At 36.8% G+C, this 27,205-nt stretch overlaps 1 protein-coding gene across 11 annotated transcripts in view; it reads right to left on the bottom strand.

Annotated features, from left to right (window-relative positions):
- The window catches only part of COBL (cordon-bleu WH2 repeat protein), a 154,096-nt gene that overhangs the window by 60,521 nt on the left and 66,370 nt on the right, over nt 1-27,205 (bottom strand). For all 11 annotated transcript variants that reach the window (XM_083822778.1, XM_083822781.1, XM_083822787.1 and 8 more), the window contains one exon: nt 12,157-12,351. In XM_083822778.1, coding sequence (XP_083678904.1) covers nt 12,157-12,351 — 195 coding nt within the window. The remainder of the gene's footprint in view (nt 1-12,156; nt 12,352-27,205) is intronic.

Below are 27,205 nucleotides of genomic sequence, written 5' to 3'. Positions count from 1 at the left end.
CAGTCTGCTGAACTCTGATGTCCTGGTTAAGGCGGGCACACAGCAAACAGAACAACATACCCGTACCTTTGGTTGACCTACACTGTTCGTTCTTCAAAGAGATGAAAAACTGAAGTGTCATGCAGTCAAATGAACTGGATTTGCATTCCCCTCTCTCTGTTTTTATTACTTTCATGGCTTGACTGTGAATTAACTCAAACAAAAAAAAAGCTTTAGAAAGCAGTGAACAGTTTTTACTAGATTATATCTATTTGTGATGTTTCTCCTTGTTTTCTTATTTGGCTAAAAAATGACCGGAATGCAATTAAACCTGATTTACACAGCATACATTTACTTAGTTAACTTTTCTAGTATATAAATATTTACCTTTCTAATTTAAGATATAAGAAAGGTAGAGTTACAAGTGAAATCTGAAGAGTGATACAAACCCAGTTTCTAAATTAAGCAAGGGTCATTTTTCACTGCTTACTGAATGCCAGTTCTTTAGAAACCTTGCAGCTTAAAATTATCTGTCTATTTAACTTCCCCTAAATACCTTAACCGACAAAGTCTAATAATTACTCAACACATACTTTCTCTTTAATGAGAGTTAAAGCTTACGATGACATCAGCCTGTCCTATTTGTCTGTGACTTGCAAGCCAGATGAAGTTTACTTACTAAATGTTGCAACCCTGCCAAAATTCAGGGCTGCATAGAACAGTATGTTCAGGCCCTGATGTCTTGCCAGTTTTCAATGAAGTGCTTGACAGAGACCACATGTGGAGGTCAAGTGATACTATCATGATCTCACCAGATGGTAAATTGTGGTATTATTCCCAAGGCAGGTAGCATAATCTGTTCAGAAACAGTTGGCAGGTGATCCATGAACTCACAGCCAGAAGCAACTGGATTATTGCAAAAGATCAGGAATGTTATTGATGTTGGTGGAAAGACTTTTCCAAGAATTTTTCTTGCACATAATCTAAGGGCTCAACTCTGAAGCTGTATGTTTTCTTGAAAAAAAAAAAAAGGGGATGTATTTTATTAACTGCTATCCTAAATCAGAAGCCTTCCCATAAACAAATCTTGTACACTTACATGATTATTATATGATGCATGTTAAGTGGTAAAAACAAAGACACAGCAAGCTCAGTTTGCTTGGGTTCCTGTTACTACACAGGTTAGAGGGCAGGACTGGACTACTTTGCAGAGAACAGCAGTTGACCACAGAGAACTCCTCAGCCAACCGCTAAGGAGTCTCACAAAATCCTGTAGGTCTTCTTTTCCTATCCTTCTCCATTATCGACCAATCCAAACCACAACGTGAAACAAACTGCACTTCACACAATCCAGCCTTCAGTTAAAGCAGGTAAGAACTTAAAATCAGTTCTGGACTCATCTGACCTTCCCTGAAAAAAAGCTGCAAAAATATTTCTAAAAATGTGACAAAACCGCACAGTGGACTCCTCTTATGCAGTAACTTCTTCATAATCAACTTTTTTTTTCCCAATCTAGAAAAGCAATATTCTCCTTCTAATAAAGACAGGACTTTAAAGCAGGTTTTAAAATTTCGAGTTCCAATGGTACATTACCTATAAATTGACTGCGTGTTTTATCTGAGTAAAGACAGATTCTCCAATGGCCAGTGTAGTCAGTATTACTTCTCCTTGTGCTTCTGAGAGGCTGCACCTTTTGGCTAACATCAAAACCTCCCCTGAAATTCTACTCTAACATCCTCATTCATACTGACCAAACTTCAGAAAAAAAAATCAACTGTACTTAATCACTTTGTGACTGAGAAAGTCATGATTCCTTTTAATTAATTCATCACACTGAGAAATCTTACTCTATTTAAAATTATGGAACAAAGGAGACAGAAAATAAGTATATTAATTACCAGTTAGAAAAAATAGGGACACAGAAGAAACTGGAAAGTAAGCTGCTTACATAAAAATCTAAAGATATTAAAATGTTTTTTGAAATTTTATTTCTAAAATAGGACACATGCTGCTACTAAATTAATGTGCAGCAAAACAAAGTAGAACATTAGGAGCTCTAAAGAGGTTGGGTAGCAATTTGCACAAGCTATGAAATTTCTTTAGAGATATGGAGAAAAATTATGCATTATAATTAAAATGTAATGTATCCTTAAATGATAGTCTTTGAAGATATTTAGAAAGTAGTCACCACAGTGCATAAATCAGTTACCTTTAGCCTTTCATAACTGTTTTGAAAGAAATAAAGTTTGTTTGATTTAGTATGCATACACCAGAAGTAATTTTTCAGAGATGTTTTTCTTTTTAGAAGAGGTACCATTTACTCCCTTTAGCTAGCAGCTTTTTTTGAGGCTTTGATATGTTTTCTAAAATTGATTCTATGTATGACAGCAAGATAAGCCTTCAAGCCATGACTGCACTTTTCTCTCCCTTATTTTAATTTGGGCCTGCATCATTAGCCAAACTAGAGTGTACTTGTCTAGCTAAATTAAGCATCCAGACTGCACAGCAAACATTATCTGATGTTCTGTCGGCTGGTTTCATGTTTGCCATCTGAGCATTGTTTTGTCAGACATGAAAAGAACAAGTCTGGATACCTCTCACTCAACTAACTCAATGTCATATTTAAAACTCTTTAGGGAAAAATGAACAAATCACCTTCAAATTAGAAATTAATTGTTCTGTGTTCTAATTTCATAGTCATTTACTTCAATATAGAGCATTTTAAGGACCAGAGACCTCCTTTACTACTCACAATTGTTTCTAGTAATTGGTTCTGGTACATCTCGATAATGGACGCTGTAATAGGATAGCACCAGCCAGGTTCAGCTCCAGTGAAAATATTAAATAGATAAAATTTTCCAGATTTATGAGTGGTTACAAAGACCATTATTTCCATAAAACTTAATTTAGTATATCATCACAGAATTTCACATCTGTGAACAGCAACAGTTTATGTACATGGCTTTTTCAACACAAGGCAATTAACTGAAAATCATTAAGAAAAGCTCCATGCTTACACACTCATCTTAAAGAAAGAAATATTGCCTAATCCTTTTGGGAAAACTAGATAGATCCAGGAAAGCAGCATGCTGTAAGAGATCTATCTGACTTACTATCTTCTGAAAGGTAAAAATGTCATAATTTGCTAAGCAAAACAATAGACCCATCACTACACAAGAAAGAAGTGTACCAACAGCCAATTCCTCAAAGGTCTTGTAATCTAGAAATCAAGCACAGAAAGACAAAAGAAAGTACAGCAAGCAAGCATCAGTAAAATAAACAGTTCATCTGCTTTTCTCTTAAAGAAAAATCTGTCCTAAGTTGATAATGATGATGATTGGTCTTAGAAGCAACAACTGTGAGGATAGGGCAGTGAGCATGGAAGACAGTGGCACACCTAAATAACAGCACAAAGCTACAAGTGCAGTTTTTTTGGGATGGAGAATTGAAAGTGCAAAACATTGTGACTATCCACTTGTCCATTTTTGTCTTGTGTTCCTGTTTAAATCAATGAGATTACTTGACACTGACATGGATCTGATGTTGATTTCACATGTAATAGGATCAAATCTTTCCTGATGCTGCCATTTTTTTATTTTTTTTTTAGTGTCAGTGAAGGGCATGTGTCCAATGGAGTGCACTGGACATCACCTACACAGCTCCCAGCTACCTGCAATTTGAGCTGCCCACCTGCATCTCCCCGTTTTGAGATGCAGCCCAGGGTGCCTGAAAATATAACCCTCCTGAAGGGCATTTTGATGCTGCAGTTACAATACTAAGTTGAAACACATATACCAGGGAAGTTGCTTTAGGGGTCATCCTGGAAAGTGATTATTGCTCACATCATTTACTGGCAAAACTTATGACCTCATTCTGCAAATGCAAACCTTTGCACTTAGGACCACAAAACAGAGAGCAAAGTTGGGAACAGGAATCAAAGACAGCTGCTTCTGTATTAACAAGAGGCATGTTGCCTGGTTATCAAATTAGTAGTGATGAGAAGATCTAGTGAATTCAGTGAGAATGTGTATCACTTCACACTTATTTACACAGAGTATCACCTGCTTGTTGAGCAGAGGAAAAAGAGCCCATCACATCCATAAACTCTCAACATCTACGGAAATGTATAAATGAAGTTAATAAGCTTCTAAATAAAATTTCATACAGGATGACTGGAATAAAAGTGCCAAAACAAGTGGGACAGTAAAAGCCTATTGGAAAGTTTCATAACTACCATACAGTATTTGCAGCCTATGACATCCAAAATAAGTGGTTTCTACATGAATTTGCTGTGAAATACAAAGGAATAGATACAATTTCCATTCCTAATGGGTTAGTCTATTAATTACCTATTTACTTATATTGACACACAGGGAGAGACTCAGCTACTCTTTGATTGTATCAAAATACTGACCAATGCCAATTGCGTCGCAAGTCCCCAGCTTCTTGATCTGGCATTGTACAGCAGTACAACGTACACTACAGCAACTAATATCCAAACTCTAATACAAAAATGAGGAAGAGAGCATGATTTAACCACTTTTCTTAGCAGCTGTACCCCACCATAATCTTTAATATTAGACCCCACTGTAAACTCAAGAACTCTGGAAAGTAACATTAGGTTTATTTTTAAACCATGACAGGACATCTCACACATCCTTGACTACCTGCTGACTTCTTAACATAAGAAGAGTGTTTCTTCTTTATGCTTACATAACTTGGGCACCTGAAGACTTTTTTTCTCAGAAAAAAGCATCTTTAACAAAGATTCAGTATCCCTGTCCTCATGACAAAATATTGCTAAGAAATATCACACATTGCCTGAGGGTTCGATCAAGTCTGCCGCTAACACCAGTGAAGATTATGAACTAATAGTCATGATGTCCTCTGTTAATAAACAAAGACTGAGGATCTTTAAAAATAACATGCACCATTCACATTTCAGGCCTTTTTAATACACAAAAAGAAAATCATACTGGAACAAACAAACAAAAAAAGGGGGTACAAAGTCAGTCACTAAATTCCTTTTATTCAACAATTAAAAAAAAAAAAAAGTCAAGTGTTTTCCCTCCTCTTTTAGAAGAAATCTTGCTTTCATATCCTCAGGGAGCTTACAGAAAATTGAGAAGTGATCTACAAGATGCAGTATTTTGTAGAACTAAAGGACAGATTTTGAAAAACAGCTTTTTTCTGCAGCAGAAACTGATTCATTGCATCCTTCCTCAGAATGTGAAAAAAAGTATCTGTTATTCTCAAGGGAGAGTTCTGGATGCTCCACATAAAAAAAAAACAAACACAAAAATCCACAAAAAAGCAGAAAAAAACACACCACACAACCCCCCCAACCCACCACAACCAAAAAAAAACCCAACCACATTCACAGAACACTTAAGGGGAAAGGAAATGTGTCATAAGAGAAAGGTTGAGAAGACCTCACCCAGAAGACCTCTGAGTCAAAAGAAACCTCCCTTCCTCTCCGAAAAATGATAAAAAAAACAAGCACTCATATCTTGTTGACTTCTAGCAGACATTTCTGGCTTAGGTGTAACCTATGGAAGGGAGATAACTGATCTGAGTCCACCCACCCTTTTGTTGAATTATGGGCTCCCTATTAACAAAGAATACAACTGTCACGATCTCCACCATGAACTGCTTGTTACCTTTCACTTTACATCGAAATACAGAAAAAGATGCAATTTAAAAGGGAAGAAAATACCCGCAGCAGAATCCTATTCTGCTGCATTACGAAAAAGCAAGCTCTCCTCGTGCCCCAGATATGTATGAATATAATCACTTGTGCAAAAGTAGGATTGACCACCTTGGTAAATCTACAGAAATCTGAAATTCTGCCCCTTGGGACACAGAGGTCTGGTTAAGAGTGGGGTTTTCACAGCAATGAACTGGAGCAGATGCACAAAGGAAGAGGTAGAAGACAGTGAACTGGTCAGAACTGATAGAGATGATCGCAGCAGATGCTAACTGAGCAGGTTTTAGACACCTGCCCACTATAAACCTCAGTTCTGCAGGTATCCACAGTAGCTTTTCTCATTCAGTTGTGATTCCGTTCCTCAATTTCACTACAATTGCAATACCTGCTGGTATCATGACTCTCCTTTAAAATGATGCTTCTGACAGTCCGACAAAACCTGTCAGAAAAAAAGGCACAAACACAGGAAGGCACATCCACACAAACACAGGCTCTTTGCTGAGCACTCAGCTGTTTTTTAGAAGTGAAGCCAACTGCAGGAGTATTATTATTATTTTAAATGTCAAACTGATCCAGAGTACCCAGCGACAAAGCAGATTCAAGAAACTTTAACCCATGCAGCAAACAGAGAGCTCTACCGATGGCCTCTTTAATGACACAGCTGCACATGCTATGAACCTACTTTACTCTTCACTGCCCTACAGCATTGGTATCCATTGTGTTAGGGTCTAATTTGCAGCCCCATGGAAATATGTCACTTTGAAAACCTATGTGAACAGCAGTAACAGTGTGATTTCATACCAATCGAGATTATCCCTGTAGTCAGCGCACCACAAACCTGTGCCCTTAGATAATGAAGATGTAAGATGGAAGCGTGGTAGTCACTTAGTGGAAATGAGCATGAAAGATATCTGCTAAAAATCAGGGTATGCTGGGTGGATGTGAACGGCAGAAACACTTCCTTTGCGCAGATTTTTATATTAACAATCTCAATTTAAACTTCTTTTGTAACAGAAGGCGGCATAGTGAAGAATAATATGATAATAAAATCACCGTGTCCAGATACTGAGTTGCTGAGCAACCAGACGTAGCTTCTGACATCTTAAAAGTTCAGCAAACGTCAAGCTACAAACTCAGCTTCCTAATTACGGACAGCAAAGCTAACCGTTTCTAAAAATCTTGGCCACTGTTTAAAATGTGTTTTACTTCTAAGGAAGATAATGAGTCATATTTCCAAGTGGCTCCCAAGTTCACCCCTGTGGCATACTCACATGTACATGGGACTTTTGAGAAATGCAAATTCAGGGACTGATTCTGGAAATCCAGGTGAGTGTACGGTTTAACAATTCTTTGAACAGATTTCCTATGTTAATTATGATTTCAACAGGATCTTATTCATGTATTTCCTTCACTGCCTTCCCTTTATTTTTAATACTTGAACATTATTCTGCGGTTCCCACTGGCAGTATCAACAGCAGGTATGTCTTCACTACACAGTGCCCATGTGCAGTGTGATTTGGAGTATTCCAGGGTTGCCTGCAAATGGACATAAACTCAATGGCTTTCAACATGATATTTCATTTCATTAGCATATCTCATCCTTCGGACACACTCTTGATGTGCTCCATAAACCAGATGGGACGCACCTTTCACTAACTGATATATTCTATTTATATTGGTTTATATATAAAAGGTCAACGAGTAGTACTGTAGCACAACTTCTCCCGTGAGAAAGGCGTCATTACCATAGCCATGACAATGCTACTCAGAGCCTAGGATGCCTAACCCAGGGGCCTGCCAGCTCAGTGGCACTTCTCTCATAGAGTGGTGGTATAAAAAGGACTCTTGGAAGCACGAGATACACTGGAGTAGAGGAACATGAGCCACGGGAGGCTGCTGTCTCCCACAAGAGTACAGAAACATTTGAAAAGTAAAAAAAAAGAAAACAACAAGAAGAACAAAACACCCTTGTGTGGTTTTCAGTAGAATTTTTTAACTAAGATTTTAAAAATAACTTTTTCTCTGCATTTGCATATTTTTAGTTTTCTTCATTTAATAAAAGATGTACAACAAATGTTGAAAGTATCTTCTCCAAATACACAATAAATTTAGCAAATTTTTAACATGAGTACTTTTTTTTCTCCAGGGAGGATACAAAAATCTCACGTATCTTTGTTGATGTTAAAAGTATCACCTTAAAGCTGATCTTCTCATTTAGACATAAAATTGGTCAAAAATAAACTGGAGGTAGGGAGAACAAAACCTTCCAGAAATGCTCTGAGTAAGTCTGTGATTCTCTTTGGCTGCAATATTCCTTTTTATTCACATGAGTAAGCCTCTTCAACAAGCTATTCTTGGTGAGAAAATATCACCCTTGATAAAACACTGTGGGCAAGTGGTTTTTTCTAAGGGAAGGAATGGCCTTGAGCAAGAATGATGAGTCAACAACTGTCCTCAGCAATCCAAGCTGAGATCTACATGGAGAAGAAAGGTACATAAGAAGCAAAGCAAACCCCACAGCATGTCACATACGTTTGTTTGTTCACAGCAACATATCATATAAACATGGAAAAAAAGAATGAAAAATTTTTTTTTGGTGCCTTCTGAAAACTCGAGGCCAGTTCTTCACTTGCACTAGGAGCAAGGATACAAGTTTTAATCAAAACCCACTGTCTTGCCATATTGTAACTAAAATTAAAAACTACAAAACATATACTAGAATATTTATGTCTGCTATATAGCCCCATTCTTCATTCAGTACAGGAATTTGACTGGCTAATAACAAATCCCAGATGCCTCCCGTTACATCTACATATTATATGAAAGTGCTTCTGTTCTGAAAATCACAGCAGCTGAAACAGCACATGGCTCCTTTATCACAGTCTACAAATTGCGTTTCTGGCTTCTGGAGTTGACATTAGAGCTATTAAAAAGATGGAGGCACTGAAGAGCCCTCTTCTAATTCTGATGTTGTCTCCAAAAAGCCTCATGATTTTACTCTGAATAAACCACTCCGTTTCATAGAAAAGGCTCTTACAGAAAGCCCCTGAGGCCTAATTTATCATCTCCCCTCACTCTAATTTCTGTACTTTTCCATACACACTGAAAATAAAAAGTAATTATTCCCATAAACTTATTTGCCAGTGCACATTAGTCTTGACCTCCAAAAGACTTAAATACTCAATTCTGCAATTCTTCCAAGAAACAACCCAAACCACACTTTTTCTTTTAAAGAGAGGCCAGTGAATAAGCCCCTGAGATGTGCTTAATTCTGTCAGACTTTATGTGTGGCTTCTCTCCATGTGCTCTATAATGGAATACTCATACAGATTTTCTCTTATGTGTTTTGTCTACGTAGCACATGCTTTTTGGGTTGGGAATCCAGTTTTTAATATGCCTACAATAAGGTGGCCCCAAATTTTGCTAGCACATCCTCTAAAATTCTGTAACCGTTTGCACAAGAATGCAAAAGAGTTTCATATTTTTTTTGCTCACTCCATCACTCCACACTCTTTTCTACTCTATACGTCTGAACACTGTTAATGGTAAAACAGTGATACCTGAACAGTGTTACGACAAAATGTTACTACCATACCTTGGTCTTTTAAAAAATATTTGTTCAACGGGCTTCTCATTATTCTAAATTGCATCACCTGGGAGATGTTTACAAAAAGGGGGGAAAAGTCTCCAGGGAAGAAATCCGTAAACTCCTTTCTTTGACTCTGCATTCCTTTGTAAACTACTTCACGTATGCACAGCACACTCTGAAACATCGTTCAATTGCACTCCGAACTGAAATAAATACTTGCTAGAAGAGATTTAATACAGTTACAGAGGAAATACTACCTCTCAATAGACATGGAAATAGGAAGACTAGAAACAGACTAGGAAAACTAATGATGCTGCAGTAAAAAGTAATTAAAGTTACTGCAAGGGCCTTACCCTCAAGGAGGTAAATTACTCTAAGAAACAAAAGTTGCACTCTAGTAAAATTACACTGTAATGATCCACCTATCCAGAAAAAAATGAGCAGAGAAAATATAAATTTAGAAGTTTAAACATCCCTTCATACACACAGAAATTTCTTATTACAATTACTAGGTAGGGAGATTACATGTATACTCCCAAAGCATTATCTGTGCTGTAAAGAAAGCAGAATGCCCTAGAGCTTAACAATGGGTTAAAAATAATGGGCTTGTTAGGTTGGAAAGTCAAACTACGTGTATCCGTAACAGATCCATTATTTGCTTTCCTATGCAGCTTTATGGAAGGAGATAGTTTAAAAAGAAAAATCCTTCTGAAAGTTCAGAATACCACTGTTTTAATTTTCTATTAGTGTGCTAGCTTCACTGGAAATAAACATGTTCCCCTTTTGCAGGATCTTCCTGTTAGTAACAGTTGCACATAAATAAAGTTTTCTAAACAAACATCTTATCTTTTTATGGAAGGAAGTCCATTAATAAGGAATTGACGTCCTTCCCTGAAAAAAAAAAATCAGTGCTAATTCTTTCCCATAAACTAAAGAAATAAACTTACACCCTGAGATTTTTTACTCTATTTTCACAGCAAACTGGATAGTTAGCACGTAGATAAAATAGAACTGTTTGGATTTTCATGTAAACAATATTCCTGTTGCTACCTTGTCACAGAATACACAATAACTGATCTCTTCCCTCAGTTTTTGATTGCTTCATTTCAACTGTACTCCACTCATTCCTGTTTGAACTACTGTGCAGCCTGTAAGACACTTTCAATCTGTGAGCTTCAGAAGCACATAATAACTGTTTAATATTTTGACATGGGCAACTATTTTCAGAAAGATTTCCTTTACCCAACAAATGCAGGCAAACTAACTCTAGCAACTGTGCCCATAATATACCGTACTCTTCAACAGCTTTGTCAGCTCCACAAAACACTTCTATTGACTAAAATTAGTTTTGCTATGGAATATCCTCTGACGCAACCTTCACCTCTTTCCCTTCGTCAGAACAGCTTTTCCTTTAGATTACAAGAATTTGAAGCTGCCACTATACTGTATGCTACTTTTGACAAATAAATACTTTTTTTTCCCAATGGAATCAGAAAGCCAGCACTTCCATCTATTTGCAACAATGTTCATGCTAAAATGTTTAATAAGAATTTAACTTCTCATTGTTTTTGTCTAAAACAATTTAAAATGTCAATGCCACAATGCATGGAGATAAGCCTAAGAGAATGGCAGAGTAACACTGTTTGTGATGACTATATTTGCATAAACTCAATATTTTTATTGAACACATTGAACGTTTAACTCCAGGGGATACAAGAAACCTCATCACAGTATCTACAGTGGGAATTTCAAAAGGATTTTTTTTTAAATGGTGCACCATATGCTGAAAAGTAATATAATCATTTCTCTTGAGCTGTATCTATAGATGAGTGTTCTACCAATGGCACCTATCCGTATTTTGAAAGATGAAGCACCGTCATGTCCCACCAATCATGCTTTTGCATATCCTAAGAATGGGAAAGTGAAATCCGATAATCTGTTACCAAGTCCATGCATCAACTTTGCTTACACAATGCCTCATTGGAAAAGGCACTGAAGGTATGTCTAACGTAGGTAAATAGAAGAGTGACAGGGAGTGAGACTGAGCACTAGACTCCTCCTCATCAACTACAATGACCTCAAACATTCCTTCTTGACTCCATTTTGGACTAATAGAGTTCACTTTCCAAAAATAAATCTGCTACAGATATGACAAGCCCTAAGGAAATAGAACCAGTCCACATTACACGACCTTGAAGGTCATCTGGTTCCTTGCATTTTATTTGGCATCTGTATCTAGTTTTATGCAGTGACTATTAAAGTTTACATCTAGAATATAACGCTTTTGTTGATGGTGGAACCAGAAGTCTTAATGTGATTGTGCATGTTTAGTAACACTTTTCCACTTAACTCCATTCTTTTCAGATGGTTAGGTCCTCAAAAAGGTTTTTCTTCTCAATTTGTGTTTAATTCAGCTGACAGTGTCATGGAACATTGAACCTTTTTAAAGGGAAAGCAGAACACCACTTTAACAAATCTCATGGCACAACTGGGAAAGTAGGGCAGATCTTCTAGTATCCAGCACAGGAAATAAGCCAATAAAGCTACCTAGTCCCCCTGTGTAACTACCACCTTTTCTATCCTTACTTCTTCTTCCTCCTCCTTCTTTTATTATAATAATGCTTTACAAAACTTTTCTCATTCAGAAGAACTCTTGATAGTGGGAAAAGCCTGGGGAGGTCTCAAGAGAGCTCAATAAAATATGTACAAACTCCAAGACTTTTGTTAATTTTATTTGGTAAGATTAATAGTCTCAGTTCTGTGAAGACCTGCTGCAGTTAGTGGCTAACCAACAGATCTGTGAATGACTGCAACTCTGATGAATGAACTGAGGGCAGTCAGCACATTCAGCAAAGAAGCTGATTTCTGTGGTTTCAGTTACCTGTACTGCTGTCTTTTCCTGTCCGCTCATCTCCATGTTCTGCAACGGAGGTGTCACAACCGGTGGAGGAGGTGCTCTGCGCTTTTTCCCTTCTGGGTTTGCTGTCATTCCTGATATGTTACCAAGGGACAGTGATGGACCCAGGCTACTGGAACGAGAATTCACCGAAGGAGAGTTTGGTGCTGTGGAAAAACCCTGTAAATGGATTAACATCTTGGATTAACATCACTTTTTAAAAACAATGGGAAAGAAAGAAGAAAAACAAGACACATCTGGTTACCGTTTAAACAATGGTATGAATAGTCATGTACGTTCCTCTGCCAAACTTGCTGAATTGCAAACTGTAACTTTTGGACACTTCTAAAGGTCAACTGGAACAAAGCTTACAGGCAGAATTAATAAGTCAGAAGGCACTATGAGCACCTACTGCAGCTTAACAATACTGTTGACAGGAACACCACTGCTGTTTGATATTTAAAATATAAGCTTAAATTACACGTAGTACACATTTCTGAAAGCAAGATTTACTCTCAAGTGAGAACACAGTATTAGTCAGATGCTGCCTGTATACCAGGCTTGTCTATTTTGTTATCGATGTGCTTGATTTACCTGAGGCTTCTCTGAAGATTTACGGAGGAAAAATTCTGCTACCATAAAATTATTTCAAATTCACATGAACAATCAAGCATAAGTATTTACAGTCTGCAAAAACCAACCAATGAATCTGGTCAAAAGAAATCCCACTGACAGGCACTGCTCTGGATTTAAACAGGCCCAAGTGAAAGGAAAAGCAGAAACTATCTCACTAATTCCTTAATATTAAAAATTATTTAGGCTCAAAACTTAACGAAATCAAAGGAAAAATTTCACTGATTTCTGAACAAGACCTTTTTATATTAATAATTAACAAGACATTTTTATATTAATATACAATCAGAAATACAGTCATACAGTAGTAAATCCGCCAATAGAAATGGACTAGGAAACATGATTACCTGAAAACGTGCATTTTTATTTTAATTTGGACACTTGAAATTCAACTTATTTGCATTTTTGAATCTGCTAATGATAATCTTGCAAATACATTTCCCTCAAAACCTGTTAGTTCCCTTTCACTATTTATATTAAGAGAAGTGTCCATGCTAACATTACTTTTTAATTAAGTTATGAGACAGTTGTTTCTCCTCAGAAATGGCTTCTGTGAAATCATTACTGATACCAATCCACTCTGAGCTGGAGCAAGATACCTACTCTGGAAGTGAAGGTTGATGACCATGGTTGATAATGCTGTTCTTATCACAACAGAACATGCTACTGCATGTGCAAAACTCACCCATCCAGGATGTAAAGCTCTCAGGTGAAATTTTGTCCAAGACCACAGAATACATACTAGCAGGAAACTAAAGACCACCACAAATCTCATCACTTTCCAAATAAAAGAGGCTGTTCTTTGAACCTAGGTTCTCCAATCTGGGAAGTGGTGGAAATGCTCTCCCTCAATTTATGACTGCTTCATTATTGTGTGGATATGCATGAGATAGTAGGATAATTCCTTTCTACAAGTGTCAAGAGCAATTTTAGGTAAAAAATAAAAACCTGGAGCATCAAGCTTAAGAAGACAATTTAATTTGAGCACTGTTGAGGAAGCACTCATGAAGCATAAAGAGCTAAAATATATAGCATCACAAAAATATACACATATACAATACAGGTTCCTGACTGCCTAGTAAGGTTCAATGCTTTGTAAATTCCTCTGAAAGCAACTGACAAAGGTAATCCAGATAACAAATTGCTTTGTGTCCTGGCCTGCATGTGATAACTACCACTGGCTTAAAACTATTTGCTGGACTTTTTGGTTATCTTTTACTTTGCACATTGCACAGACTTCACAGTATTTAGCACACACAATGCATAGTACCAGCCTCCTCTGATCAACTGTAGTTTTACTAGAAGATTAAAGCAGCATTTGCCACATCTTTTTCATGACTAATTTATTTGAACTGACTAGCATCAATAGTTTTTTCACCTTTCTAGCAAATGAGCAAAAAAGCCCTAATTGGAAGGTGGGGTTTAAAAGACTTGGTCTAATCTTATAAAGAAATATGTTTTTTTCTTGCTCCTACATCTCAGGCAGTGGGAAAAATAATGATCTAATGTAAAACCTAGTAAGTTTTAAGTTGATCTCAGTGCATATTGTACCTGGTTCTATAAAATAAACTTTGTTCACTCCTGAAGAAATGATTGAGTTCACATGGTGAAATATACAGTAGTCTGTCTCCTTTTCCCACACACTTACAAAAGGACTGAACGAAATCATTTTAAAGTTTATTCTACAGGCTATGCTTTTGTGATGGTTTTAATTCTTTGATTTTCCTTACTGCATTAAAAGGTTGAGAAATTTTGTTCACAGATTTACAGATATATAAAAACAATAAATAACCCTAAGTCTTCCCTCCCAGCATTACAAATACAATATACTGATAAGAACATAGGATGCATCTAGTTTTAAATTAACATCCCATTCAATTCTAACTTGGGGTCTTGTGGCTCCTTTTTCAGGCACTTTCAGATCACTGTGAAGGAATACGATCATGAATAACTAAACATTTTAACCTATTTTTCTAAAGCTTAAATTTCCTAAGAGAAGATACAAGGAAAAATATGTAATACTAATATGAAACTGTAAATAATCTATAATAAAAAGACTTTATCGAGAGAAAAAAAAATGAAAAACTTGGAAATTCCTGTATGTTTTCATCACCCAGTCCAACCTTTATATCAAGCCCTTTATTTACTGAGTGAGCATTTCAAGAATGTTCATGTTGAGACTTTTCCCCTAAAATAAAAACATACTACATCTTCCAAGGGAATGGATTGAGAAAAACTTCAAAGTAGTTGTGAAAGCCCCATCATTCAGCAATGAGAGCTCTGTCTAACTGGAGGAAGATCTTCAAGGTCTCCCACAAGTGGAGCCCTTTTCATTATCTTTAAGGAAAAAAAAGAAAAAACACCTTTGGACATGAACCATTGATACAAGTGTTTTTGGCACTCATTTGGATTCATTTTTTTTTTGTAAACCTGACCTGGAGAGACAACACCTTACGCAGCTCTAAAATATTTTAGGTTGAGTTAGATATATTGCAGCTTCATCCCAAATCCCTGGATTTTGGAGATTTAGCTTTCCGACAGGTTAGTAAGACAACAATTAAGAGCATACAACATTAACTAAGCAAACTTGCAGGGACCTGATATGCACAAGTCATTTGCCCAAACTCTCTCATTTATTCTTGTTTTAATTTGTTATTAGTGGACATATTTCAGTGGGATTACTCAAATTATAGCAGCATAGGTGAGAGGAAAACCAAGCTCAAGCATTGCAGCCAATATAGCTGTCTTAGCTGTCTGAAGAAGTCAGCCCCTATCTCCTGTTTCATTTGATAACAACAGGCTACGGTTAATGTTCAGTTCAGAATCAAATTTGGTTCCTACAATCTGTGTGTTTTGTAACTACATTGCAAAAAAAAAAAAAAAAGAAGAACAAAGAAAAAAATATCAGGGCAACGAATTATATAAAGAGCTTTTCAAAATGTCTCTCAACTCGTAAAATCATAGTCTTTGCTAGACCACTGGTATTACAGCACTTTGCCTGCCGTTCTAACAACAATTAAGTAATGCACACTAGCAAGACAAAAAAAAGTTTCCTCTTCTTTTTTTTCAAATTAAGCTGAAGCAAACAAACAGATGGACGAGCATAGGTCACCAGTAAACCTAGCCTCTAGTTGAGCAAGTGTCTTCAACAGGTCCTACACTATAACCCCAGACCAAAGTCCATTTCAGTTCCATGAAGCAGATGTTGGAAGGAAGCAAGGAACAGCTGCAGAACCCACTATCTCTTTTGATGTATACATTGTTCAGTGTTACACTTGCCATGGGGTTTTTTCCTGCTCCTTGAACTTCTGAAATATAAGGGACCTTCTTTTTTCTTATTGCATATGACTCTTTTGGGATAAGCAGTTTAGTTTCAGTGTTTTCCTTCCAGTTCTTCTAGCGGAAAATTAGCTTTCAAAGACCTTTTGGATGGTCAGTAAAGTACTGCTTAAAACACAGAAGCATAGAGGCTCAGAGTAACCTGGTGACTTAGGCATACCAATTCCATTTGCAAAAGAATTTGACTTTCCACAAGACTACCAAAGCCCATAGCCCACTGAACTCAAGACAGGTTATGAGTCTAAAGCAGAGGTCAGTCTGTGTTCATAGACCATCACACTACAATGCAATTATAAAATGTCTTTTGCAAACTACTCGCTTTTTAAGGATGAACAGGAGCTCTGACATCTTACAGGTACTTCTGAAAAAAATTTAAAGATCATATTAATGAAAGAATGTAACATTAATCTATTTAAAATCCATTAAAATGTAACAGTACTGTTGTGAGAATCCCGTTTTAAAAAACAGGTACCTATAAAAAGGGAAGTCAGCTTATGTTTGTTTTCAAAAGATATCCCTGATATAAAACTCCCTTACCCAAAGCCCTGTTATTAGCATTTCCTTGATTTTCTGATGACACTAAGTGGCATTTAAAGGTCAGCAAGGAAGAGACTGCAGCTTGCCTGTGAGAGCGATCTGACTTCCCGTTCCCTGTCCACACCGGTCAATAAAAATTTTTCAAAAATGTCAAGTTTTTTTCTTGTGAGGTTGCTATAGCCAGGGCTTTCTTCCGCAGCTCTCTGCCAAAACTCACGTTTGAGCTCTCAGTCTTGTTATGCAACTTCCTTCTGAGAAGTTTTCATATCAAAGGTAATCAATTGGGTTGTTTTTTAGCATGTGATGTATGGGACGCATCAGCAAAAAGTTTTTTTTTTCCCCAAGAACAGAGACAAAAATAAGAATACAATATCATAACAGAAATTATTTTGTTTATAGTTATACCGTGGGTAAATATGAAAAACAAGATCTAGAGCAGGCAGACAAATCCATCTACACAGTGACAAGAATATTTATGCCTGTTGGACGTTTAAACTCCATTAATGCAGACTCTTATTGATTTGCTGAATGATACCCCAACTGGTTACAATTGGCCACTTAAAATGCCAGACATGTTATGTCAGATCTACTGCACAAATTAAAAGTCAGTCTGCTTTCTTTGAGATGATACTGAAATTCCTTATACTAGCATTAAGTTTGACAACACCACAATTGAATCTAAGCTCCTGCTTCAAAACTGAAGCAAAATACTGTCATTAATAAGATTGCTTAGAGACTTAAAAAAAAAAAAAGAAAAAAAGAAACCGTGGCCACTCAAATTTTCCTTTTTAACTGGCCACATTGAATATAGTTTGTTTTTTGTATTCTCTGAAGCATTTTATCACTATGGTACCTGCATACAGCCTGCAGCCAGAAAAGAAAAAAATCTTTTCTTGCTCTGATTTTTTTTAAATGAATTTTTGTGCAATTTACTTTAGATTGGTTTTTCATCTCATTTCTTGTTCATATTGGTAGGAAATAATCTGGTCACCTCTCTCAGTATTAAAAGAGAAAGGCAACTATTTAATTTTTACAGCAGTAAATCGTATGGGCATTATCATCTTGATTTTATATATCTGATGAGGCTTTCAAGGTCTTAATGTAAAAGCTTTGAGTTATTTTTGAAGTCTGTACAACTCCAACCCTGTCTTACACTTGTGTAAGTCTATTTTAGAATCCAGCCAGCAATTCCAGATCCTTAAGGCCACGTGATGGACATCAGAACTTACACAGCCAGAAAACCCTAAAAACTTTCTCCCTCCTGTGCCCTTTCAGTTCTCCCTCACCGTGGATGACCACATTTCTTCCATTTTAGTACCAAGTTTGTTACCCAGAAATCCTAGCAATGCCAGGTGCAAGGAGATCACCTACTTTACAAGGTCATCTACTCTATTTCCCAGCACTGAAGTAGCATAACCCATCTGTCCCTGCAGAGGTTACTAAAACCTTCCTATGACACAGGTCCACACTATCCGCATTTACTCTGTTTTACTGTTTAACTATCCTTACCATAACATTTTTTTTCCTTGTACTTTAACTACAGTTTCCCTTCCGAGAAGTTTATCTGATTCCTTCTTGTCCTCACCTTAGTAAGGTCATTCAATGTAAAATATCCCGATGCCTCTAGAGCTACAAGTGCAACTTCGGTTTATGTTTACTTTGCACCTACCGTGATGTCCAACCTCTTTGAAAGGGTAGAGAAGAACCTAGGTGACTGTTCTTTCAGCGTTTATACTATGAAAGTTCCCACCTGGGAACAAGAAAAGAGGAAGCTTTCAGGAGAAAAGTTTTCAGAAACAGACTGAAGAAACTTAGAGTAGGCTGCTTGTGAATTTCTAATATTAAATAAGTGTGGATATTATCTCAAGCCCCATGCACTACACTGAGAACAAAGAGGGTGCCCAAGCAGAGAGCTTCCAAGAACCTTCTTCACTTTTTATTATGCTTTTTGTGTGTGAAGCAATCTTCAGAACTCCTCTGTCGTTTGGAAATCTGACAAGTATTGAATGAATATAGCAAAAATCACAAATAAGTTTATTATTTTTTTATGAACAGTGAAATATTTGACTTTGATGCTTAGGAATATTATTTTTTAAATCAGATCATTAGTGGATTAGAAAACATGGACCGGGAATACATGCATTCCAGCTAAACATAAACTTGTCTAAATTCTTGGAAATGCAAAAATTGGATGCAGTAAAATCACACCTTTCTGCTAATATCAGCATCACCTACTACTACTAACTTCTTCAGTATTCAAGCAGTTTCGGATCACAAATCTAATCTCAGTTCTCCAAAGATGAATAAACTATTGTGGCACATATAAGGCAGTGGAATATACATCTATGAATTCAACAATGTATATATAATATTCAAGTACTTTGTTGAGATTGTCAATTTATATTTTTTCAAGATTTAATAATGGATGTGATTCCTCAGTATTTTGAGAATAGAAGCTTTCCCTGAAGCATGGCTCAATATAAGAATTTGCAATAAAACTTGCTGACTCTTCCATTTTAGCACTGTACTTCAAAACCTCCGGTGATTTAAAGTTCAGTATATTTACTCCAAATAATCTCTCCTGTTCCATTTTTCACACTTCCGATTTTCCCAAGCCACATGACTCTTCATGCTTAACAAAATTTTTGTCTACTCAAAACCACTCCTGTGTCAAAAGTAGCAAGACTTCATCTGAGAAGGTCTCCCTGCTAGAATGAAGAAAACAGTCATATATCAAGGGAAATGGATGCAATGATTTCCTTCCATCACAGCCATACATGCAGATGAGGGAAGACGAGCTAACCTCATTTATGTTCGTGTGCTTGTATTACCTCTTCTGTTTAAGTGACAGTGTGCTACAAATACATATATATATATATATATATATATTTAAAAAAGGTACATCCCAGCAGAATAAACAAAAGTAAACTTTTTCGACAGGGGAAGGTAGACACTACATTTTCTAACTGGTGGGACAGAGGGAAAGAAGGCAGAGCAACCTCTCAGCAATCTCAGAAGATGGGAGCAGGAACCATGCCTCCTGGTGCTAATGGGAAGGCTTAAGTGTATGAATCAGCGTTTGGGAGGCACACAAGAATTATTTGTGCCCTCTGATACCAATCCAGACACTTAAGTCACTGCAGTAACCAGCAAGCACGCACCCTAGGGCCTTGTGAATCAGAGCTGAGGAACTTGGTAAAAAGAAGGGAAAATATCTTCTTTAATTCAGAGCTCTTAGCATTGACAAGCCAACCTCAGTTCAGTGCAGTGAAAATGCACTTGGTACAGGTCTTTCTCATGCTCAGTTTATTTAGTTTCTGCCACTGAGTGTCCTGTGTAGGATAAAAAACCATTTTGTTGAAATCTGAAGCTCATTAGTCACAAATGAAAGAAACTTAGGTTGCTGAACATTCTCTTCTAAACAAATGTGATTGGTAAAACAAGTAGGTGTATGTTCAGAAAAGTAAGCTTCATCTCATAACCACACAAGCTGAGATATTTTCCCCTTAATATTCCAGATATAAAGTACCTTCTGCCTTCCACCACATTCTCAACTTCCAGAAATACAACTAAAAATCTGTGAAACATAAAATTATTGAAAGATATTTCAACACGGCTATAAATCTAATGACATCCATGAAACAGCCACAAGCTTTAGCATGCGTGTGTTACGTGCATATCTAATCCCATAAAATGCCACGTTAAGATTAAGGTGACATACACATCACAGAGAAATCGGACACATTTACGCACAAGCTCCCAGAACACGTCAAATTCCTTCACGCCCTTCTCGTGCTATGTACCTGATACCATCCGGCTAAATGTTTTTTATTTATTTTTTTTTTCCTGGATGACAGATGTATTTTAAATAGCTCTACAATGTAAATATTCTTGGTGTTGTTTTGGATATGTAAATCCCAGTGAGACAAAACCATCATTAACATAGCACAAAAAAACACTACTGCATTGTGTATTTTCTGTGCTATGTGGTAGTTTAATACAAAGTTTACTATCCATTACTCTGGCGGGAGGTAGGACTGCAGGGTGCAGAACTGAATTTGCAAGTCAAGCTTGCACTTGTCACACAGGTGACAGTGTGATGCTGGCAGGTGCTTAGAATAAGGTTTCCTTGTACTTCATACAAGTGTGAAACACTTGATCTTGTCTTTCAAAAATGCATCGACAACTTTGTGCCTTATTTGTTAGAATGCTGTTTTTTTCTTTTTTAAAAAATATACTGTTTGGGGAAAATACCAGAATCAATTTATATATAAAATGCACCCTCTCAGGGCTGATTTACATCTTTCTGGTTAGACTGCTAAAAACTCATCTTCCACAAGTCCAACACTTTTTGTCACAACACATTGTCAAAATGCATCAGTCGATAAAAAAAGACCACATTTTGAAATATATGTTTTTCATAACTGTCAGAAATATAAATATGTAAAGGAAATATGGGGAAAAAGATTAAATTCAAAATATTATCACAAGGGAATGGCTAACAAAATAGTCAACAAATTCAGCTACTCACATTATTTATCATTTTTTTGGATAGCTGCATGCATATAAACTAAATAACTGTATCATTATGATAGATACATGACAAGAAGAAAAAAATTTTTCATGTAATATGCCAGGCAATTAAAAAAAAAAAAAAGGAAATGAACTATGAAGAAAAGGGAAGGTTTATCCAAGATAAAATGTCTCATCAAATGGGGATGGAAGATGGACTTGCACTGAGAGATGTGGAAGAAGCTTGGTGAATTATAAAATGAATTGGGAAAAATACATGGAAAACACCCCAAGTGTGTTGTTTGTCCTCTTTTGGATATCTGCCCAAGTTGTTCAAAAGGAGGAGAGGAAGAAGTATGAAAGAAAATAGGAAGAAGTAGGAAGAAATAGGATAGCAACAAAAAGATGGTCATTGTGGATAAAAATGAAGTGGGTATGTTCACCAGATTTGACAGGAGAGGAAACCCTTGCAGAAATTCAAACACAATAATCTGGAAAAGGAGAGGAGCAAAGCAAAGAGCAGAAGACTTCAGAAAATGTGATGATAGAGTACTGGCTCATATCCTGGAGAAGGAACAATGAGCTCAGGAGATTATGCACAACAGAAAACATATTCTGCAAGCAAACGCAATGATTGTTCATATGTTAGTCCAGAAAGATGGCAATGTTACTGCTCAGTTGTTGACATGAGAATGGTGGTGGTAGGGAAATCACATGAACAGAACTCAAACTGGTAAAGATTCAGCACTGAAAACAAGAGGGAAGGGGATGAAAATATGGATTTGTGAGTATGTAATAACTATTCCTGTGCTAGGAATTTAATGCATACAGACACGCAGTGAGGCAGATTGGAAGAACATAACCAAAGAAACATCTTAAAACCAACCAAAAGTTGTCTAGAAGTCAATGACAGGCACTAATGGAATAGTACGTTTTAAATGAAGTGAAGGAAAAGTGAGAAGTACAGAGGAAAATTCGCATGGATTCTAACATTCAGTTCAATCTCCATATAGAAAGCAGACAAAAATATCACAGCAGAATGGAAACAAAAAGGAAAGAACATTCAAAAAGAGTCTGTTTACACTTGGCCATGGGAAGGCCATTAATAAATCTAGTGAGAACAATCTTGGAAGAATGAAGATGGAAAAAGCCAAATTTTTGTAAGTCTGAAAAGGCTGCTTTCTCCTTTCAGTTACACTTTTGCAATATTTAAAAATAGATGAGCTCAACCAAATAGTGAAGCACAACCAAGCCAAAAATCAAAATTTGTCTTTATTAATGGTCTGGCAACAGACTCTAGGAAAAGGGGAGTTCAAAAGGTCAAAGACCAACAACAGCAAAAAAGACATTTTCGTAATTTCCACTGGTGTTAAGCATTCATCAATCATAAATAACCACAAAAAGGATCAGAGGTCCTGAGCAAAATTAATTCATCATTGCAGTAAGAGGTTATTTTTTCTAGGCTCAGTGATTCTTTTAAATCAATCAGCCAATGTGATCAGTCCATGGAAGATACAAGTTGCCATATCTGTGATATATGTCTTTATAAAATTTGAAATATTTTGAAAAACTACCAAGAACTTCCACTGCAATAAATTCTTTTAACATATAGGGGCTAGAGTTGAACATCTTCGGTATATTTTCACTGTAGATATGCCAATGTATACTGGAGGAGGAGATGGAAATTTCACTTAAAACATACAATTTAAAAAGTATCTGCTCTAATGCCTGTATAGCCAATTCTTATGGGACTAAAAATATGAATAATTCCTGGCATGAGTTTTTTGTGTGCTTATTTGTTTAGTTTCAAAGAAATAATTTCCATTTTTTACCAAAAGTATTTTTACTCCAGGTAAATTAAAATGTGTTCCCTCCCCCATTTTAATGGAAGTGGTGCCCCCTTCAGCAAATTTTACAGAGACAAAGAACATTAACAACTGATTCTCATCATCTTTCAGGACTGCTGAGCTTCTAACACATATGAGTTTTGGCCTCTGAAAATCATTACTTGGTAAAAAATAGTATAGCTGTTGAATGGAGAAAACCTGTACTGAAATTCAAAGGCAAATTTCCACTGAGATCTAGAGAACTTCTCTAAAATCAGAGAAATTGCTCTGATTTACTCAAGCTCAGGGAACTGGCTTCCAGTTCCAGTCCCTATAGTCCAATTCCCATACAAATACTTCGTTAATTTAGAATGAGGTTGTGCAACTACTTTTCCCTTTGAAGTCTATGGTAACTGTAGGTGTTTAGCTAGAGGGAGACAAATAAAATCATCCAACTGTCAAAGCAAATTTTCAAAAAGGAAGCTTTACTTTTTTTTTAATGATAAAACTGCCAAAAATATTACTCCAAAACGTGCAACCTCTGAAGATTTTTAAACTTACATTAGAAGAACAAATCAGCTTCTGAACTCTGAATTTAGTGCATATCTTAACAGAAATCCTAATTACAGAGTCACTAAGAGGAATCTAGCAACATGAATCAGATGTCGACAGCCAAGAATTTTACTGTTTTAATTAGCCCTTTCAATTGTCTGTGTGCGCGCGTGTGTGTACATAACCTGTGTGTGTATATGCATGTATATACATACATACACGGGTATGTACACACAAATTTTATTGCTTCAATTAGCTCTTTCAAATGTCTGTATACGTGTTTATGTGTGCATGTACACACACTCAGTTACAGGGAGCACAACATCTTGAGACCTAAACCTTAAAGGGGAGCCTAAGCCAGCCCCCAAACTGTATCTGCAGTTTCCATGCTGGGCATTTCTGGCAGCAAGTAATGGCATTGAAGCAGACCAGCCTTTTTTAAGGAGACAATGACAGCTTGCTGCTTAAGAAAAAGACAAAAAACAAATTCACACAAGTTCATGCACACTATGCTCACAGCTTAATGATCAGGTATTGATGTCAATAAATCGTTTTGATTTACAACAGCTGAATATTTGGTCCCAGATTGACCGTGGTGGTCAGGAAATAAGAGTATAGGGGTGAAGAGAAGGTATAGCGACAACATTTTGCAGCTGGATAATGGAGAGTGCACATCCAGGTGATATGCACATCCATCTTTTGTTTCATCATACTATAGAACAGTACCTAGAGAAATTATGCTTGTCCCATTAGAGTTGAAAAATTTAGGTAGAAAATATACACACTTATACTCTGAAAAAGTCACAAGGATCTAAAAGTCAAAAGTTATTTCAGAATATAAGTCTTGCAAAGGCAAGAAATTTAGATCTAAAGATTCCTCTCCATTCTGGAGGATTCTCCAAAGGCTATTCCCTTTAGAGAATAACCAAAATCCTCAACATGCTGGCAAAAATCACACAAATTCAATAACTGGGCACAAAAGCACAGGTTAAGAATGAAGAAGCAGATCTATCTTTGAATTTTCTTAGCATCTTATTCAAATGTGAGTTCAAATAATTTTGGCCTTTTTCTTCTTATTGTAAGCATTCATTATTATAGTTTTAATGCTGACTTTGTCTATGTCAGCCCACTTCTAAATAAAAGTCAAGCTATAATGTAGGATACTGCAAAATGACTGGAAGTACAGCTGTGGTGGAGCTCAAGCTACTTCAGCCTTTCCCATTTACCCACTTTTATGTATATCATTTCATATTTTATCTTCCTTTGCAGAATACTATGGCCAACTGTGTTTTTCCAAGTCTACAAATTCAGTATAATTTTCCTCACGACTCCAGAGCCTGACGTTTGATAGTCCTAAAAGACCAAATTTCCCACTGTGTATAGTCTTGTTTCCTATGTGAATTTAGTGTGAAATACTAAGAAATTAAAGCACTCTGATTTATACGTTCATGTTGACCGGAGTTTTCCAAGCCATTGGAGTGCACTCCCCATGAAGGAGCTGTGGCAGAAATTTTTCAAGTTCAGCTCTGAATTTAAGTGACACTGAAGTAAAAATCTGTGGAAACAGATAGAGCGTATACCTACACTTGGACTTTCACCAGCATCAGGACAATCACCTCTTAAAAAGAAGCAGCAGTGCTGAGAACTCTGCTTACTTCCCTAGGTATGCACTTCTTCAGATAGCAAAGAAAAACTTGCTTTTGCAACAAATTATTGGTTGGGGAAAGCCACTCCTTCCTTCGCCACTGTTTGCAATTCATCTTCTGCAAGACTTAACTTGTTTACTTTGGGGTTTTCTCCCTCCCCAGTGGGAAAATGTTCTATAAATTAAGCAACTTCAAGGGGTTTATCTGTGTCAACTGTCCATCAAAAAGGAGCTAAGTTCTTATGTTTTCAAAGAGGACAGTGAAATTGCCAGCAGATCTTTCTCCGTACAAAAGAGAATCTAAAGTAGCAGAAGAAAGAATGATTTTTAAATGGCCTAGTGCAGATAATGGCTAACAGCTTGTAAAAGACATGGTCCGAAGCCAACTGAAACCAGCAGGAATTTTTCCACTGGCTCCAGTGCGTTCTGCATCAAATCTCCAATGGTCACTCTAACTTTACGATGCCAAGAGACAGTAACATTGTGATCTAAACTATGCTACCCCTTCTCCAGGATATCTTTTTCTTCAGTATATTCCCAAACTCAACGAAAACAACAACAATGCCAGCACAGAAATCAAAGCTCTGATTTTTTAAACACAAAATTTGACTACAGATATCGATACTTAGTCACTACTGCTAAATAAATGAAGAAATTAAAGCCCCTTCCAAAAATACATGCATTAATCAGATCACAACTAGTTGGCAAAGAGTTGTATTAGACGTGTTACCAAAATGCACGTTATGAACAAAAAGCCTAAGGGAAGAGCACATGATTAGATACAATGATGTATAGCCTGGCTGTGTAACTATTTAGAGAGGGTTTAAAACAACAAAATGCAAACACCCCTAGCCCCTCACTCCAGATGATGTTAAACAGCATACGAACAAATTACTACAAAGCTAACAGACCCTATACTACTTTCACCCTCAGCACGATGCTTTCTTTTGATTTAATATCCAGCCACAGGAAATTAAAAGTAGGATAATATATTAAGACAGTTCACAATCCAAAGCAAAAGCACTGCGAAGTCTTGAAGCCTTGTCTTTTCTTTCCACAGGCACAGGAGGAAGGTTTTTTTTTCCTTAATTCAAACAGGTCGCATAGAATATTTTTTTTTTTTTTTTTTTTTTTTTGTGGTGGGGGCAGCTTTGGAAAGGCACATTGCTTTTAATTAACTACTAGTTAATGACTTTGACTGACTTGTACAATTGCCAATATTTTAGTTGATATTGCCTTTCTGACCTGTAGCCCTTAAACTGGAATAAGGACCTTGTTTAACGTTTGTTAAATTTAGACGGCGCCACTATCCACTATTACCCCCCTCCCACCCCTGCTGCACTAATCTCCCATGCCAGCTGCTCAAATGTTTACATTTGAAGGGCTTTCTCTGTTTGTGCAGAAATGGTCTCTGCACAGTATCTCTCATCTGTACATTTGCCAGAATCAAGGCAAGAAAAGCCTCACTGCTGGAATTCTTGATTAATAAATAGTCTTAAATGCTTCTTCTTCCCTTCCCCCTTCTGTCAAATCCATTGCCATTAGGTTTTTATAAGGCAAAACTCCATGGTGCTCTTTATTGGCCTGACTCTTGTCCTATGCAAACAACTGTAAATCAGAACAAGCTCCATTTGGACTCTATGAAATTTCACCATCTCTGTGCTGAACTGGGAGAGATCAAAATCAAGATGTGTACCTGAACATTTGCTGGGATGGAAAGAAGAAAATGTTATGATCAGAGGAGGGAAACAAACCAATGGCACTAACAGCCATAAATCTAATGGTAATCTCTCCATCTCTCACTATCGGTTCGCTTCAGAGTGCCTGTACAGCTCACGTCCTAGACATTGGTTCCACCTGGCTCTCACCAGGTCACCAAGGTACTGAACCAGCAAAACACATGAACAGGTGCTCAGGATGACACTGGAAAAGTCAATGGGTCCACCTCCTGCACCAACTGCTCATCATCAAACTCTCCAAGGCTATGTCT

Source organism: Anser anser (assembly GCF_964211835.1).
Source record: "Anser anser genome assembly, chromosome: 2".
NCBI classification, from domain to species: domain Eukaryota; kingdom Metazoa; phylum Chordata; class Aves; order Anseriformes; family Anatidae; genus Anser; species Anser anser.
Note: the sequence above shows the minus strand (reverse complement) of the source record. Positions and strands in the feature narration are given on the sequence as shown.